Source organism: Gadus chalcogrammus, chromosome 3 (assembly GCF_026213295.1).
Source record: "Gadus chalcogrammus isolate NIFS_2021 chromosome 3, NIFS_Gcha_1.0, whole genome shotgun sequence".
Classification (NCBI taxonomy): Eukaryota; Metazoa; Chordata; class Actinopteri; order Gadiformes; family Gadidae; genus Gadus; species Gadus chalcogrammus.
In genome coordinates this window covers 26,672,713-26,690,932 of record NC_079414.1, presented here as the reverse complement: position 1 = coordinate 26,690,932, position 18,220 = coordinate 26,672,713, and the positions used below count along the sequence as shown (strand labels likewise).

The window sequence follows — 18,220 nt, the reverse complement described above, 5'->3', positions numbered from 1 at the left end:
CGTCTTCTAGATAACCAATCACGTGGCTGATTTAGAAGCGTGTCAATTGTGGACATCCTGAGCTGTTATTATTAGTGAGTATTATTAGTGAGTATTATTAGTGAGTATTATGTATTTAATATTCAGTCATTCAGCAGACGCTTGTATCCAAAGTGCCTCACAGTGTATTATTTAATTGTAATTAGATCGCCGTCATTAGTAAGCAGGTTAGTAAGGCATCTCATTTAAGGATGCCTCCAGGCAGGGTTCCAACCACCACCCTGACCACAGGACGATGCTGTGGTCCGAGCGCTCGGCTCGGTCGTGCACGTAGCCGCGGCGCATGCCTTGGTTCCCAAGCGGTCGATGCGTCCCTTCGCATTCCGCCCGCTGTATGACGTGGCTCCAGTGGAGGTGGATCACGGGGGTCGGCTAACCACGGGGGTCGGCGGGGTCACGCGTCTCCGCTCCTGCCCATGCTCTCTCATCCAGCGCTTTGCATTATTTCGATTAAAAGCTCGGCTCTCGGAATCCGTTTCACCGATAACTCATTAGTGGAGCTAATTCGGAGGCTGGTCCTCTCCCTGGGTGACGTGTACTGCGCTGCGTTCCCCTCGGCGGTCTCTGTTTGGATAGGCCCAGCTCTCCCTCTCACTTTGTTCCCGCATAATTGCCTTTTAATGGCCCTATTACTTACAGCCTCAAAGAGCCGCATGCAACGCAAGACGTTAAGAAGTTAAATTGGAAATGGTTGTCACGTACAGTGTCCGTGTGTGTGTGTCTGTGTGTGTGTGTGTGTGTGTGTGTGTGTGTGTCTGTGTGTGTGTGTGTGTGTGTGTGTGTGTGTGTGTGTGTGTGTCTGTGTGTGTGTCTGTGTGTGTGTGTGTGTGTGTGTGTGTGTGTGTGTGTGTGTGTGTGTGTGTGTGTGTGTGTGTGTGTGTGTGTGTGTGTGTGTGTGTGTGTGTGTGTGGAGGGATGGAAATCGCCGCCCTTCTCACCTCAGGTCCAAAAATGTCCTTTTCCGATCCGGATTAAAACAAACCAACACTAATCTCCATGACGACACTGTCTCTTCCATGAACCCCCCCCCCCCCCCCGGAAGGGGCCCCCATAGTATTCCTGGCCTCTGTCCCTCTGAAGGTCTGTGTCTGGAGGTGTGTGGGCTCGTATGCAAAGAATGAGAGGCATCTCTTTGTCCGAGGGTGGGGACCAAGTGGGTGTTGAGTGGGGACCTCAGTGTGTGTGTGTGTGTGTGTGTGTGTTTGTGTGTGTGTGTCTGGTGTTGAGTCGATATCTCAGTGTGTGTGTGTGTGTGTATATCTGTGTTGAGTGTTTTTTTTATCTGGTGTGTGCATTTGTGTGTGTGTGTGTGTGTGTGTGTGTGTGTGTGTGTGTGTGTGTGTGTGTGTGTGTGTGTGTGTGTGTGTGTGTGTGTGTGTGTGTGTGTGTGTGTGTGTGTGTGTGTGTGTGTGTGTGTGTGTTTCTGGTGGTGAGGTGGTCTGTATCTGGTGTTGAGTGGGTCTGGTTTAGATAGGGTTTGTATCAGGTGTTGAGTGGGTTTGGTGTTGAGTGGGTTTGTATCTGCTGTTGAGTAGGTTTGTATCTGGTGTTGAGTGGATTTGTGTCTGGTGTTGAGTGGGTTTGTATCTGGTGTTGAGTGGGATGGCGTTGAGTGGGTTTGTATCTGGTGTTGAGTGGGTTTGTATCAGGTGTTGAGTGGGTTTGGTGTTGAGTGGGTTTGTATCTGGCGTTGAGTAGGTTTGTATCTGGTGGCGCCAGCACATATTTCTCTGAGTGGCTGCAAAAGGGCAACGACCTGTCTGCTCTATTGGGATGTCTTTTATTTCGGGCAGCTTTCTGTGGCTCTCCCTCGAGAGGCTAGCCTAGACAGTTAGCAGAGGATTGCTTCCTTCTCTTGTCCGGGCGTTTCTATGGGGGATCTTAAAGTCGCAATGTGCAACATTAATGATACGATACGATACTACCTCATTTGTCAGTAGGGCACTGAAATAAATGTTGCGTCCCTGGGAAGGCCCCTCAAAACATTTAGGGTAACAACATGTACAAATGACTCATGACATGACAACACAGCGATACACAAGCAGCACAGATGACAGATTAGGCAAGCACAGGTGTTGACAGGAAACACACGAGTACAGACACATGACACATGACATGGCACAGCCCACAGATACACAAAACTCAAATGACAGATAAGGCAATTTACAAAGACAAACAAAGACTATTACCCATGGAATCATAAATGCTCTAATCTCATTTCCATGAGATCATAACTTCATTAACGGTGACCTGTCTGGTGTAAATGCTTATCGATAGAGAGAAATATAAAATCACATCCTATTACTGATTTAATCTACAAATATAAAATGCTGTACCTCTCTCTTTGTTTGCGTGAATGTTACTATTGTCCCAAAACCCCTCCCACTCACCCTAAACCCCTCCCACTCACCATACACCCCTCCCACTCACCCTAAACCCCTCCCACTCACCCTAAACCCCTCCCACTCACCATACACCCCTCCCACTCACCCTAAACCCCTCCCACTAACCCAAAACCCCTCCCATTCATCCTAAACCCCTCCCACTCACTCTACGCCCCTCCCACTCACTCTACGCCCCTCCCACTCACCCTAAACCCCTCCCACTCACACTAAAGCCCTCTAACTCACCCTAAACACCTCCCACTCACCCTAGACCCCTCCCACTCACCCTAAACCCCTCCCATTCACCCTAGACTCCTCCCACTCACACCTCCAAGCCGCCCAGCTGCGCTAGGTGACGCCACTCAGGTTCACAGCCAGTTAGAGGACAGAACTGATATTACGTTTTTTGAATGATGAAGGTCTCACAACTTATCGGCGAAATCGTAGATATTGCAACTTGTCGATTGTTAATCGGTGCAACGGTGCTCTGACTTGTGGTGAAGATGTGGCTATACTTATAATGCATTTGCAAAGGCACATCTACATGCATGTTCTACGGTCTACTTAGCCTCTGTGTCATGCGTGCGTGTGTGTGTGTGTGTGTGTGTGTGTGTGTGTGTGTGTGTGTGTGTGTGTGTGTGTGTGTACGTGTCTGTGTCGGTGTGTGTATGTGCAAATGGTATGTGTGTGACGTCGTCCGTGCATGTGTATGTAAGCATGTGCCGGGGCTGGGGTGTGTGTGTATGAATGTGTGAAGCACGCAGCAGACTTATGGCTCCTACAGGAATAACTGCGCTCTGACGGCTCTGGTTTCATTGCACAGATGAACGGTTATAAATACCAGCCCCGCCTCCTGCTGGTCAGGCGTCCAATCAGCTCGTCCCCTGGTGGCCCACCGGCCCCACAAGGCCCGCCCATCTGCATAACTCCCAGCATGCTTAGGGAGAGCGGTGTGTGGCATTTCTTTGGCCGGTGGTCTGCAGAGGGAGGGAAGGAGATGCCAAGGGTTGGCATGGCAGCTATGCACTTCAAACAGGGGCTGGGTTTCATCTCACGTGGCTGTTTGCAGACATCAGACATGTTTGTGTATTTAAAAACCAAACAGAAAAAATAATGTTGGCCAGAACACGAAGAAGGGCTGTCGAGAGGAGAGAGTGTTTGTGTGAATGTTTGTGTGAGTGTGTGTGTGTGTGTGTGTGTGTGTGTGTGTGTGTGTGTGTGTGTGTGTGTGTGTGTGTGTGTGTGTGTGTGTGTGTGTGTGTGTGTGTACAGGTGGGGATAGTTGGGGGGAGAGTGGTTGCAAGAAACGACATTGGCGGAAATATTGGTGCCAGAGGATGGGGATGGTTCCAGATGTTACGTTCCGAGCTCCACAGCTGCATGCGGTCTAATGTTTTTAATTTGATAGAACATTCCGCCGGGTACCAGAGCGTCGCCATGGCGATGGATGCGGCCGGCTGGCGGGCGATGAGAGCAGGAGGACAGTGAAAGGCAGCTGCTCACAGGGAGACACAAAACACTGGCAGAGCGACGAGGAACGGGAGGCAGGACGCCAGTTAACATCCACACACGAGGGGAAGGGAGGGAGGGAGGGAGGGGGAGGGGGAGGGGGGAGAGGGAGGGAGGGAGGGGGGGGAGGGAGAGGCGGGACGCCAGTTAACCTCCACACAGGGGAGGGAGAGAGAGAGAGAGTTGGTAAGATGGAGAGAGGAAGAGAAATAGCGATAGACAGAGGGAGTTGGAGAGATGGAGGGAGGGAGAGAGGGAGAGAGAGAGTTGGTAAGATGGAGAGAAGAAGAGAGGATGATAGAGAGAGAATGTGTGTAGTAGATAGAGAGAGAGACAGATGGTAAGAGAGAGATAAAGACGATGAAAGAAAGAGAGACTGCAATAGAGAGGCTGAGAGAGAGTGAGACAGACAGAGAAGGAGGGAAGTGATAAAGAGAGACAGGGAAAGAGGTTTGACTTTGTTAAATGAAGGATGAGAGAGACACACACACACACACACACACACACACACACACACACACACACACACACACACACACACACACACACACACACACACACACACACAGGCAGAGAGCGAACGAGAGCGAGAGCGGCAGAGAGATGCAGAGAGAGAGATACAGTAGATGTCAATAAAGAGAGAGGGCTTGTGGGTGGAGTTGGAGGCTGTGGGTGGAGGTAGAGGCTGTGGGTGGGGGTAGAGGGTGGAGGAGGTGTGATCTCTGTACTCAGAGCCAAGAGCTGCTGGCTTGCCCTCAACTGGCCCAGTAGGACTCACACACAAACTGGTCTTACTGGTCTGCAGCACAGAACCGTAAACCTTTTACTACGACCTGAGATGTTAACGTTAACCACTGTAGACCCGAGTCGTTGCATAAGAGTAGAGTAGAGACGAAGTCTCCCCCCCACACCCCTCTTTCATTAAAAACAGTACTTTGCATCGTGTATCGTCTTACCCTAGCTATCGCTGTGGCATACGGGGAATGGGTTAACATAGTGATGGTTAGTGCTTGGCACTTCTATGAACCTCCTTACTGTACCGACAGAGATATATTGTGGTTTCTCTTTCTCCTGACAGATGTACTTATTGTAAGTCGCTTTGGATAAAAGCGTCTGCTAGATGCACTCAATGTAAATGTAAAAATGTAAATGTAGAGTCTGCTTTTCCATTATGGACAAGATGAACCAAGAACGCATAAAGTTGAGGTGTGGGCCTTTACACACTGGGCATTGCCTGAGGACATGTATGTAGCGTTTGGATCGATTTCCAGCTCTCTGATCTGCGCAGAAAAAGCAATTTGAAGCCAACACCTGCAGGCTGTGTCCTCCGCTCTCCTCTGGCTCACGGGAACACCGGCCAGGCCTGGAGAAGTCCTTAACACACTGCTACATGCACACGCAGACGCACACACAAACACGCACACGCACACACACACAGAAAGACATGTACGCACGCGCGCACGCACACACACAGAGGTTGAGGTTCAGATGTGAGGATCACAGTCCGTGTGTGTGTGTGAGAGAGAGAGAGAGAGAGAGAGCGTGGGTGTGTGTGTTTTTCTCTATGTGTGTGCGACGTGTGTGTGTGTGTGTGTGTGTGTGTGTGTGTGTGTGTTGCGTGTTGTATCTTAAGCACTCTGCTGCCAAAATCCTAGAGGCTGACCCACACACAAACATACACACCAACACACACACACACACACACACACACACACACACACACACACACACACACACACACACACACACACACACACACACACACACACACACACACACACACACACACACACACGCACACACACACACACACACACGTACACACGTCTTTCCCTCAACAGAGGAGTGTAATTGTGCTTTCTTTCTGTGTGAAACGGATTATTGGTGCACTTACACCGTGATACCTGAGTCCCCACCTCCCACACGCCAGGGAGGAGAAAGCCTGCTTTTGTTATTTCACGTCGATGTGATCTCGCCAAAGCATGAACAGACGGTAATAAGAGGGGCGCGCAGGATGAGGCGGTGATAAGAGGGGCGCGCAGGATGAGGCGGTGATAAGAGGGGCGCGCAGGGTGAGGCGGTGATAAGAGGGGCGCGCAGGGTGAGGCGGTGATAAGAGGGGCGCGCAGGGTGAGGCGGTGATAAGAGGGGCGCGCAGGATGAGGCGGTGATACGAGGGGCGCGCAGGGTGAGGCGGTGATAAGAGGGGCGCGCAGGGTGAGGCGGTGATAAGAGGGGCGCGCAGGGTGAGGCGGTGATACGGAGCATCCTCTGGGATGGAGGTTTACGTCCGTCTTATCGTGGTGCGTCTCGCTCGAGCGTTGGCTCGGAGGCTCTCAAGACATATGTCTTGTTCATCCGAGGAAGGGTAAAAAGATAGAGATTTCCGGAAGTGTTACAACTGTCAGCTTGGCTTTAAATCGTCAAGATGGTGTCTCTCTCACTTTCTCTCTCTCTCTCTCTCTCTCCCTCTCTATGTCCCTGCCTCTCTTATTCTTATTCTCTCTCTCTCTTACTCTCTCTCTCTCTCTCTCTCTCTCTCTCTCTCTCTCTCTCTCTCTCTCTCTCTCTCTCTCTCCCCCTCTCTCTCTCTCTCTCTCTCTCTCTCTCTCTCTCTTTCTCTCTCTCTCTCTCTCTCTCTCTCTCTCTCTCTCTTACTCTCTCTCTCTCTCTCTCTCTCTCTCTCTCTCTCTTTCTCTCTCTCTCTCTCTCTCTCTCTCTCTCTCTCTCTCTCTCTCTCTCTCTCTCTCTCTCTCTCTCTCTCTTACTCTCCCTCTCCCTCTCCCTCTCTCTCTCTCTCTCTCTCTCTCTCTCTCTCTCTCTCTCTCTCTCTCTCTCTCTCTCTCTGTCTGTCCCTCTCTGTGTGTCTCTCTCTGTGTGTGTTTGACTTGGATTTAATATTTGATTCACATCCAATTTTTCATGTAATAACCAAATACCTTTAGGGCAAATCCTTTACTTTGGCAGATGGACGGAAACAATGTACGATGTTCTTCAATAGACCATATTTAACGTTCCCAAAGGCAATGTTACGATACAGAATACTAAATTGCTTTAGGTATACATTACACCCGATGAATATAGATAAACGGCTCCTGGATTGTTCAATGTTCCCAAACCTTAAGCTCAATCTTGCTTCTTAAAGATCCATGATTGGACTGTGTGTGCACTTTCCCGTGAAGGGAATCGCAGCCTCCTGGACTCATTGATCAAATAAATGAAATTCCAAGCCATTAAACAAGTTCATCCCCTGCTTATGCAGCATCTATACATCACCTGGCCTCGTATCTGCTGCCTTCATTAGAAAAAGACCACTTCCACTTCAAACAATTATATTTCTTTTAATGCTTTAAATGTCTGTGTGTGAACTAGTTCTCGATGTTATCTTTTAAAGCTTTTAATGTCCCATATCGTACCACCAGGTGTGAGTGTGTTTTGCCGTTTGGAAAATCTGCCTCTAGTGGCCTCACGAATGGGCGTGTCCACCGAGATGTGTGCCGGATAGATCAGTCTACCAGCCTGCCCAGTGGACCGGAGCGAACGTTGCTCTCCTATCCATCATACAGTTAGGTGGAGACGCTCACCTGTGATGTCACTAGAGGCAGATTTGTTCTAACGGCTTATAATGGCTAATCACACTCACACCAGGTGGTGTGATATGGGACCTTTTCAAGCTTTGAATGCGTTTTACATTTTATAAATGTATGAAGGGAATAACGGTTTTAGTCTGTAGTGCCCTAGTTAACTTTTCTTATCGTCACATTCCCAACCCCACCCCTAAAATGACCCGTTTTACAGCCGCTTCTGTTCGTTTCCTACAGCTTGTCTACTTAATATCCGTGCACTTGTTTGTTTATTCACATGTTTGTTTGCATCAGTGCGGAAAAACCAAAGACATACACCCTGAAGAAAATAATAGAGAACCACAAAGCTGGTTCGAAATGGATTCCGGGGATGTTATTTAATTTCCCTTTAAAAACACTCTGTATGCGCGCCCGGTAGTTTGTAGGTACACCCCTGCAGGCCGCGCTCCAGTGAGGAATGGATTTAACGCACGCGGGCAGGGTAAACCGGTTCAACTCCACGCTGATTTTACAAGTAATGATCAGGCGCTTCGTAAACATCGCCTCGACTTGGCACTGATTGGTTGATTACGGCGTGCCGTTAGGGCAGCCGTGTTTACGATGCTGTAAAGTCGGCTGTTGAGAGGAGACATGAAACCCTCCCTTCTGTTCCACCACCGTCTGTCTGCAGGTGTTTCACCGTCGCGCCTCCAGCTCCTCCTAACACACTGTGTGCAGGTGGAACCACTCGTTGAGCCGAAAGAGATCGTTATTTTATCCTTTTATACTCAAAACCACTAAAAGTGAAATGAATCAATGCTGTCTCTCTCTCTCCCCCTCCCTCTCTCTCGCCCCCTCCCTCTCTCTCTCTCTCTCTCTCTCTCTCTCTCTCTCTCTCTCTCTCTCTCTCTCTCTCTCCCCCTCCCTCTCTCTCTCTCTCTCTCTCTCTCTCTCTCTCTCTCTCTCTCTCTCTCTCTCTCTCTCTCTCTCTCTCTCTCTCTCTCTCTCTCTCTCTCTGCTGTTTCTTCCTCCTAGCCGCTGTGTCTGACCACCTGCCCCCTCTCCCCCCCCCCCCCCCCCCCCCCCCCCCCCCCAGGGTCCGGTGTGTTCTACCTGTCTTCCGCTGAGGGGGAGCAGATCAGCTTCCACCTGGACTGCATCGCGAGGGGGGTCTCCCCCGGCCGGGCTCAGCGCGGGCCCAGACCCCCAATGCCAGGTGGGACTCCCAACTCTCTTATCTCGCCCCCTCTCGCAGCATTCGCAGAGAAAAGTTTGGTTAGATATCAACGCGTCCGCACGCAGCGGTCTGAATGTGTGCATGAATGGGGGATGACGTTGTAAAGCGCTTTGGGGGGCCTCTGGTTACAAGAAATGCGCTACATCAGATGCAGTCCATTTACCGTTTAGTACAGACGCAAGAGCACAAGCACACTGTCTCTCGATCTCACTCTGTCTCCGGCATGCACACACACGTACACATGCACACACACGTACACATGCACACACACGTACACATGCACACACACGTACACATGCACACACACGTACACATGCACACACACGTACAAATGCAAACACACATGCACACACACATACACATGCACACACACATACACATGCACACACGCATGGACACATGATCACAACCACACTTTCTCTCGCTCTCGCTCTCACTATCACCCTCTCACATGCACACACGCACTCATGCACACAAACACACGCACACACACACACACACACACAACAACACTCGTGCGAGCGTGCACATGCAAACACACACATGCACACACTCACACAAAAGCACGCGCACGCATGTCCCGACACACACACACACACATGCAGTGCAACCATTACACTGTGACCCAGGTTAGACCCCCGCACACCCACCGTGTGGTCCTCCAACACTCCATTCTCGACCCCCCCCAGGCAGACAACATGTTTGCGTTGCCAGGTTTTATTGTGGGCTGTGTTGAAATGCGTCTCCCCCTTCAGCCCTCTGACCTTATGACCTTTGACCTTTGCTGCCAGGGTTTCATTGGCTGTTTATTGCGACCTTTATCTGCGACGTGCCTCTGGTCTAGAGAGAGCGTCACAGGGGTCAGGCTTTGATGAGGTTCAGGTCTGAGGGTCACCGTGTGCGTGTGTGTGTGTGTGTGTGCGTGTGTGTGTGTGTGTGTGTGTGTGTGTGTGTGTCTGTATGTGAGAGAGTGTGAGAGGGACAATGTGTGTGTCTTAGTGCAAGCAAGCGTGTTTGTCTGTATGTGTGTGTGTGTGTGTGTGCATGTGTGCATGTTGTATCTTCAGCACTTTGCTGCTAAAACTCTAGAGGCTGACACACACACACACACACTCACACACAGCAACACACACACACACACACACACACACACACACACACACACACACACACACACACACACACACACACACACACACACACACACACACACACACACACACACACGCACGTCAAGGATTGATGACCTCCAATAGCGCTACTCTGATAGGATCTACCAATCATAGGTGGCGATTCAGTTCCCCATCTCTACAGGATTCTGTATACATTACATCGTTTATAGGAAACGCAACTTATTTATTAACGGTATCGACCCTTCTGGAGATAAATCACTCATTAATGGGATCTCTTTCAAACAGAGTTCCAGTTCTGAGAGCTTATTGCCGGTCAGGGTCCAGGGGTAAATCGAATTCTCTGCTGCAACCAATTTCTGGTGTGCAGGTGACGTTTACGTCCGCGTCTTGTGAGGTCCGGTCAGCCTCTGTCCCCCTTAGTGTCAGTGATGTGTGGTCAGCCCCGATGCATTGTGGAATATGTAGTTTAGTAAATACAAAATGTAGTTTTTTCTCACTCTCTCAGCCTTATATTAATATGTGAATAAAAAAAAATATATATATATATGTATATGTATGTATATATGTATTTGTATGTATATATTAATGATGAAGTACCGATATCCACCCTTGGAGAGCAAGGGTTGAACCCAGAACTAATTTACTTAGAACTTATTCGATATTTGTCACGATGAATAATGATAGGTGCCGTTTTAATGTAATTCCATCACATTTCAGAAGCACCAAGCAGTCCATTAAGACTGAAGGAATCAAGATTCATTGTACGTAAACTATGTTTTATTGAGTGTAAAAGTCAAAATCCTTCCAAATAGCCTATTGAAATTCCAAAAACGTGCTTAAACGTACTGACCATGTTTGAATCAAAACTTTATTTGAATGTGTAGAAAAGAGTGTGATTCTTGCGTCCTTCTGGGTGGTAATATCAACATAATTATTCAGCAGATTGTGTGCTATCAGCGCGATAAAACAACAGATCCATAATCCCCCCGTCTCTGTGTTCAAGCCTCGGTAAGACCCAACATAATTAAAATGTATTTCAGCTGGGTAAGCTCTGCTGTTATGCCGAGGAGGAGCTAATGAACTGCTGGGGAGATTAACGAGGAGGAGGGTTTACCTGGAGCTCCGAGTGGTTCAGCCACACCAGCCCATAGCCGCTGCTCCTCAGCCCCTCCACCCATCTATAGCCCCCCACAAGCACTGCGCTAGGAGGTGTTTAACTGCTCTCACTTCAGTTAATCTGTGTGTGTGTGTGTGTGTGTGTTTATGTGCTTGTGTGTGTGTGTGTCTGTGTGTTTGTGTATGTGGGTGTTTATGTGCTTGTGTGTGCTTGTGTGTGTGTGTGTATGTGTGTGCGTTTGTGCTTGTGGGAAGTGTGTGTGTTTGTGTGTGTGTGTGTGTGTGTGTGTGTGTGTGTGTGTGTGTGCGTGTGTCTTTGTGCTTGCGGGAAGTGTATGTTTGAGGTGTGCGTGCACCTGTGTGTGCATGTATGTCTTCACGTGTCGGTGTGTGTGTATTAGGTTGGTGTGGGTGTGTGCAAGCAGAAGTTTGTATGCGTGTGCGTTTGTGCTTGCACGAAGTGTGTGTGTGTGGTGTGTGTGCTTGTCTGAGTGTGTGTCTGGTTAGCATTCAGAAGAGCGGTCCGCACTGATGATGTTCTGCCTTCTTTCACAAGATTAACTGGAATCCAAAACCAATTTCTCCTTGTTTGTGTGTGTGTGTGTGCGTGGCTGCACGTGTGCGCGTTTATCTATGTGTGCGTGCATGTGTGTGCCTGCGTGTGTGCGTGCGTCCGTGTGCGTGCGCGTGTATGTATGCGTCCGTGCGTGCCTCCATGTGTGTGTGTGTCCGCGCACGTGTGTGCGTGTGTCCGCGCACGTGCGTGCGTGCGTGTGTGCGTGCGTGTGTGTGTGTGTGTCTGTGTGTGTGTCTCCTATAGGGGATCCACCCCCCTGCTCATCAGAGGAGCGCATGAATCAGGAGGAGCTGGAGCTGGAGAAGAGGCTCAGCCTGCTGTCTCAGAGCAGCAGGCCCTGCAGCATGGGTAGGTAGTCGGTAGTAGGTAGTAGGTAGTCGGTAGTAGGTAGTAGGTAGTCGGTAGTAGGTAGTAGGTAGTAGGTAGTCGGTAGTAGGTAGTAGGTACCACCACCGCCCAGACCCCGGCCTCTGAGCCTAACCCTCTACGCAGAGGCACTGCTTATGATGGTCGTTATCAACATGTTCTCTGTATATCGTAGGGTGCAGCATGGGTAACTACCGCCCCTTAAGCCTAGACCCAGGCCTCCTACACACAGAGTACATGTTTAGAATGATCATTATAAACATGTACTCTGTGTATGAGGCGTGGCTCCCACATGTCCCCTAGACACAGGCGCCATGTTTCTAATGATCATTATCAATATTTCCTCTGTATTTTGAAGATATACATTTACATGTAGGGCATTTAGCAGACACTTATATCCAAAGGGACTTACAATAAGTACATTTGTCAGAAGAAAGATAAACAACAATATATCTCTGTCGGTACAGTGAGGATGTTCATAGAACCGAGTGCCAAGCACTAACTATCACTAGGTTAACCCATTCCCCGAATACGACAAAGATAGCTATGCTACACAATGCTAAGTACTACCAAATCATAATTGCCCAAGTCATATTCTAAGGTTCAAATTTAGATCAGAAAATACCAAGTCAAATAGATGACTCAGATAGACTTCAAAGAACACTCTTATTGACTCAGGATACAGCCAAAGTGGCACAGTGACTCAGCAGCATTCGCAGAGAAAAGTTTGGTTGGATATCAATTTCTGCCAAAATAGGACTCAATTATGCTTGGAGGCTGACAGTTATCATAATCCTCATTATGGAAGTTACCATTCAAAGCTTCTAATCTATCTTTCCTGTGCTACTGGTTTGGCAGCCGAAGGTACGTCGGATTAATAAAGTTAATCTTATTTTATCTTACCGTACCTAAGGGGTAACTTTGCATTAAACGCTTAGACTTTGTCGGATTCGATGCTGCATTGTACATCAGCGTAGAGCAAACTCATTCTCTGAGCGTTTTATAAATCACCTTCTAAGCTCCTGATCAATAACCTAAACTCCGGATCAATAACCTAAGCTCCGGATCAATAACCTAGGCTCCGGATCAATAACCTAAGCTCCGGATCAATAACCTAGGCTCCGGATCAATAACCTAGGCTCCGGATCAATAACCTAAGCTCTGGATCAATAACCTAAGCTGCGGATCAATAACCTAAGCTCTGGATCAATAACCTAAAGCGTCTAAACCCTCGTGGCTCCGCCCACAGCCTCCACCTACAGCTGCAGCACCGTCGCCGGGGACGACCACAGCAGCATCTCCAGCTCCTCGTCCAGCCAATCAGACTCCAGCTACGGCAGCCGTCTCCTGGTGTGGGCGGAGCCGACGGCGACGTGGTCCCGCCTCTCCACCGAGACGGTGAGCAGCTCGTCCTCCACGCTGAAGGCCCTGCTGACGGGCTCCGACGGCGTGCTCTACAACGCCGCCGCGGGCGCCGCCCCCCGCCCGTCGTCGTCCAATCAGCTGGCGGCGCACGGGCTCCAGGACAGCGGGCGGCAGAACTCCCTGGACAGCGGCATTGGGATCGCGTCCTCCGGGAGCTCCGCCTCCTACGCCGGCAGCCTGGACGCGGCGAGCCAGGGTGGGGCCGAGGACTTCGGCTCGGCGGGCAGCCTCCCGTTCGCCGCCTCGCGCCCCACCTCCCCCCTGCAGCCCGCCCTCCTCCTCCCCCCGTCCTCCCTGCCCCCCCCGCCCGCCTCCCCCCTCCGCCCCCCCCTGGGCCCCGCCTCCCGCCCCTCCACGGCCGACTCCGGGGCCTTCGCCCGGCTGGCGGACGAGTACCACGTCCCCGGGGGGGCCCCCAGGCCCTGCTACGACACCCCCCGGAGCCTGCTCCAGGGCCTGGGCCCGCGGGGCCCCCAGGCCCAGGGGGGGCCCCCGGTGACGGGCAGCAACCGGAGGGGCGGTGGGGGTCCGGGTCAGGGGCCCAGGGACAGCCCGGCTGAACTCTCCCTCCTGTGGGGGCGGGCCCCGGCGCGGCCCGCGGTCCCACACTCCTCTCATTCCTGGGCTGGGGAAAGGGCGCCCTCTGTGGACGGAGCGGGGTGGTGCGGCGGCCGGAGGCTGCTGTTCTCAGGACGGCCCGTCTGTGGAGGGCCTCAGGTGAATACCCAACAGTAGGACACCTGTTCCCCCATCAGAGGAGTGGGGGGGATCCCCTACAGGAGACACACACACGCACGCGGACAGACGCGCACACACAGACAAACACACGCGCACGCACGCACATACACGCGCACAAGGAGAAATAGTTTTTGGATACCAGTTAATCTTGCGAAACAATAACCCACTCCCAATCCATCCGTAAACTAGTACAGTATCACTAATTAGAACCAGAACTCTGGCCGTCGATGAATATTCATTCTCATATTTAATTAAAAAGGTAGATTATAATATTAATATTTATTGCACTGTGATCAAAAACCAAAGTTTAATGTTCTGCAAACGTTGGAGGCGTCTCGAACACAAAATTAAACGAGGGAAAACAAGTGAGTCAGATCACTTGTTACCCCCTCCCCCCCTCCCCCCCTCCCCCCTCGAGCTAATATCCTCTGAATTCATCTCGCTGACTAACTCCCACTCTGCAGCTCTTTCCATCACTTTCTGGGGATGCTACTGCAAATATATAATTTAGCGACATCAAATAAACTATGCACAGTCGCGTTCGTTTTGTTTTATCGGCGCCGCGACGCCAGCGCTCGTGTCCCGCCGCACCGGGACACGTTTCATCCCGCGTCCCCCCGTCGGCGGGACTGACGCCTCGCTGCGGGGAACATCCCATAAATAAGGCACCGTATACGCCAGGGGAATACTTCCCACTGATCGTCGGAGATGAGCGTGACAATAAAGGAGGCAGGATGGACCCACGGGGCCGCTGATAAGTCCCCCCCCCCCCGCGGGAGCAGACATCAGAAAGTGTTTCAGTTCTGCTTAAAGATAAATATTTAAGGCCGTTTTTTATTTCCCATGTTGAGTAGCACTTTATCATAATAATGTCCTGTCATTATTGTTTATTAGCCTTTAGTTAGTGATTAATCTCACTACCTACCCTCTAGTGGCATCACAAGTTGGAGTGTCCGCCCAGGTGATTGATGGATAGACCAGCCAACCAGTGCTTTGTCCACTGGATGGGCGGGTACCTTTCACTTATTCATCTACAAATGAATACAAGTGAGTTGTTAATGATTGGTTAGCATTATTCACTAAAGGCTTCTAAATGACTTATTACCCGACAATGTTAGAAAGGATGGGCAAAAATGTTGGACGTCCCCATTATGGGTAAATATTAAACTCATACATCATCCTAAAGCTCAACAATGGGGGTGATGATAGAATTATGCTTTGCATAATGCATTTCAGACCACCCTCTCTCCCTCCTCCTCCCCACACAATAAAACAAAAGTAGAATCGAGAATATTGTGCGCTGAATGTTATATTTTCCCTGTTTGTTTTCCTTTGTTTCATTTTGGTTCAAGACTCCAACGTTAACAAACTTTTCAATGCTCCGCGCTCTAACAAAACATTATGTGAAATAAATACTTCACACGGTAATCTCTTCTGAACTGCGACGCCCGCAGAATATGAATCAACAGAAATTGGAGAAATTGTTAAATTGGCTCCTTGGCAGCGAGACGGCAGTCCAGAGCCACGCGCCACGCGGTGCGGCCCACCTCACCTCTAATGGGGCTCTCTGTCGGCTCGGATCTATTTCCTCCTCTTGGTAACCATGACATCGCGCCCGCTGTCAGTCTCCTTAACAACCTCCGCGCGGCAACACCCGTCTTCCGCGGCCTCGGTGGACTCTCTCGCTCTCTCTCTGACACTCTATCACACTCTCTCTCTCTCTCTCTCTCTCTCTCTCTCTCTCTCTCTCTATCACACTCTCTCTGTCTCTCTCTCTCGCTCTCTCTCTCTATCACACTCTCTCTGTCTCTCTCTCTCTCTGACACTATCTCTCTCTCTCTCTCTCTCTCTCTCTCTATCACACTCTCTCTGTCTCTCTCTCTCTCTCTCTCTCTGTCTCTCTGTCTCTCTCCCTCTCTGTCTCTCTCTCTCTCTCTCTCTCTCTCTCTCTGTCTCTCTCTCTCTCTCTCTCTCTCTCTCTCTCTCTCTCTCTCTCTCTCTCTCTCTCTCTCTCTCTCTCTCTCTCTCTCTCTCTCTCTCTCTCTCTCTCTCTCTCTCTCTCTGCTTTGTTGTGGGCGATTCGGCGTCGATGACAGATTACCATCCTCTCTCTGGCGCCGCACAAAAGATTGATGGATCCGCCCCCCCCCCGCGCTTCCCAACGTGTCGACGTTGACAGCCCGAGTCCGACGGCCGCGAATTGACTGGAAATGTTATCCAAAAAGTCAAAGTCGTGATTAATCAGCCATTGCGGTGATTAACCCCTCCCCCCCCCCCCCCCCCCCCTCCGTCTCCCCCCTGCAGTGTGCCCACACCACGCCGGACAACTACATCATACCGGAGCTGTGGCGGGGGTGTGGAGGGGAGGGGCGCACGCAGGTGAGATGATCAACGCTCGGACCGCAAGGCCCCCGCCTAAACAACTTAAGAAGGCCTGTGTGTATGTGTCTGTGTCTGTGTTTGTGAGGAGGGATGTGTGTGTGTGTGTGTGTGTGTGTGTGTGAAAGAGCAAGTGTGTGTGTGTGTGTGTGAAAGAGCAAGTGTGTGTTTGTGTGTGAGCGTATGAGAAAGAGCAAGTGTGTGTGTGTGTGTGTGTGTGCGCTTATGAGAGAATAAGTCTCTGTGTGTGTGTGTGAGAAAGAGTTTGTGTGTGTTTGTGTGTGTTTTTCTCTTTCTGAGGGCTGAGGTCTTTTCCAGCCCCCATTCCTCGAGAGAGAGACCGAGACAATCTCATGTTTTAACTCTTTACTTTTTCACCTTCCAGGCCTCAAACTATTTCCCTGCAGGACTTTTACCCAGTGCCGGCTGTCAGAGTACATCAGGTGTGTGTACCTGTGCGTGCGTGCGTCTATATATATATATATACATCAAGGCTGTGTTTGCACTGTGAGACATTCAAAAGTCCTCCTATAGAGCCGTCTCAGACGTCTGAAGTCTAAACTAATGGTTTTGTTAGCGGCGTGCTCAGACGGCGCATCGACCGCAGGCCGCGGGCGGGGTGAGACGGGGGGGTCGGATGGCCTTATCAAGCTCCTGATGGATCCGCAGAGATCACTGCCCTACCTGGCGCCCTCGCTCCGTACCGGCCCACCGAAAGCACCCTGCTCGTACCAAACGCCGACGGCAGGTAAGAGAATAATGCGATTGTCTCGTAGAAACGAGTCTACTGCACCCGGTAACCTTGAGGAGTATCAAAGAGAGCACAGTTCAGACGTTTCACAACTAAAGCAATTTCGCTGTTCTCGTCTCAGATGCGATTCAGGAGCCTTATCTCGCCTGTTTTTCGGGCTTAACCCTGCCTGCTGTTATATCCCTCGTAGAAGCATATTAATAGTGCCCTTGGCATCGGTGAAGCCTGAGAGATACAACAGCCTTTTAATAGATATAACCCACTCTTTGAGCCGGGAGCTGGTGTTATCTCAAGGCCCCATTGTGGCAATGACAAAAACAAAACCGCTTTTTAATAAATAGTAATATGAAGTTCTTTATCTTTCATTACTCTTGCGTATGAAATTCTAGGGCGGTTTTTCCAAGACTTTACACTGCAGATGTGATAACAGTATACTATGATGAAGAACCAGGTCTAGATGTAAGGATTGGAGTTATACCTTAGGCTAAGAAGATGCACAGTAGCACAGAGCTAGCTGGCAGCATGGGGCTCAGGAGGTAGAGCGGGTCGGCTGGTAACCGGAAGGTTGCTAGTTCGATCTCAGGCTCCTCCTAGCTGAGTGTCGAGGTGTGCGCTCTACCTCCGGAGCCACAAGCCGCCCGTTAAGTCACGTCGTGGTCCTTGGTCCTCCAGGGGTGTTCCACCGGCCCCCGGAGGTGATCCTCTCCCCCTCCCTGGAGAGGAGGTTCCTCAGTACGGCCAACTACGTCAACGTCCCCATGAGTCCCGCTGTGGCCGAGAGCCGGAGAGCTCTCCTCAACATGGAGCTCCGCCTCAACACGCCCGGCCCTTACCCAGCCTCCAGACCGCCCAGCGCGCCGAGAGGTAACCACCTCAGCCTGACTGCACCCGGCGAGCTGGCTGTCGCCCTGCGTGGCTGACTCCGCCGTCGGTGTGTCAATGTGTGCATGAACGGGTGAATGTTAGGCAGTATTGTAAAGCGCTTTATAAATGCAGTCCATTT

General features: G+C 50.6%; 1 protein-coding gene across 1 annotated transcript in view; it reads left to right on the top strand.

Annotated features, from left to right (window-relative positions):
- dok7b (docking protein 7b) overlaps window positions 1-13,848 on the top strand; it is a 20,275-nt gene extending 6,427 nt beyond the window's left edge. Inside the window, exons 6-9 of the mRNA XM_056587322.1 lie at window positions 8,592-8,711; window positions 11,802-11,906; window positions 13,174-13,582; window positions 13,803-13,848. Coding sequence (XP_056443297.1) covers window positions 8,592-8,711; window positions 11,802-11,906; window positions 13,174-13,582; window positions 13,803-13,848 — 680 coding nt within the window. The remainder of the gene's footprint in view (window positions 1-8,591; window positions 8,712-11,801; window positions 11,907-13,173; window positions 13,583-13,802) is intronic.
- The last annotated feature ends 4,372 nt before the right edge of the window (window positions 13,849-18,220 follow it).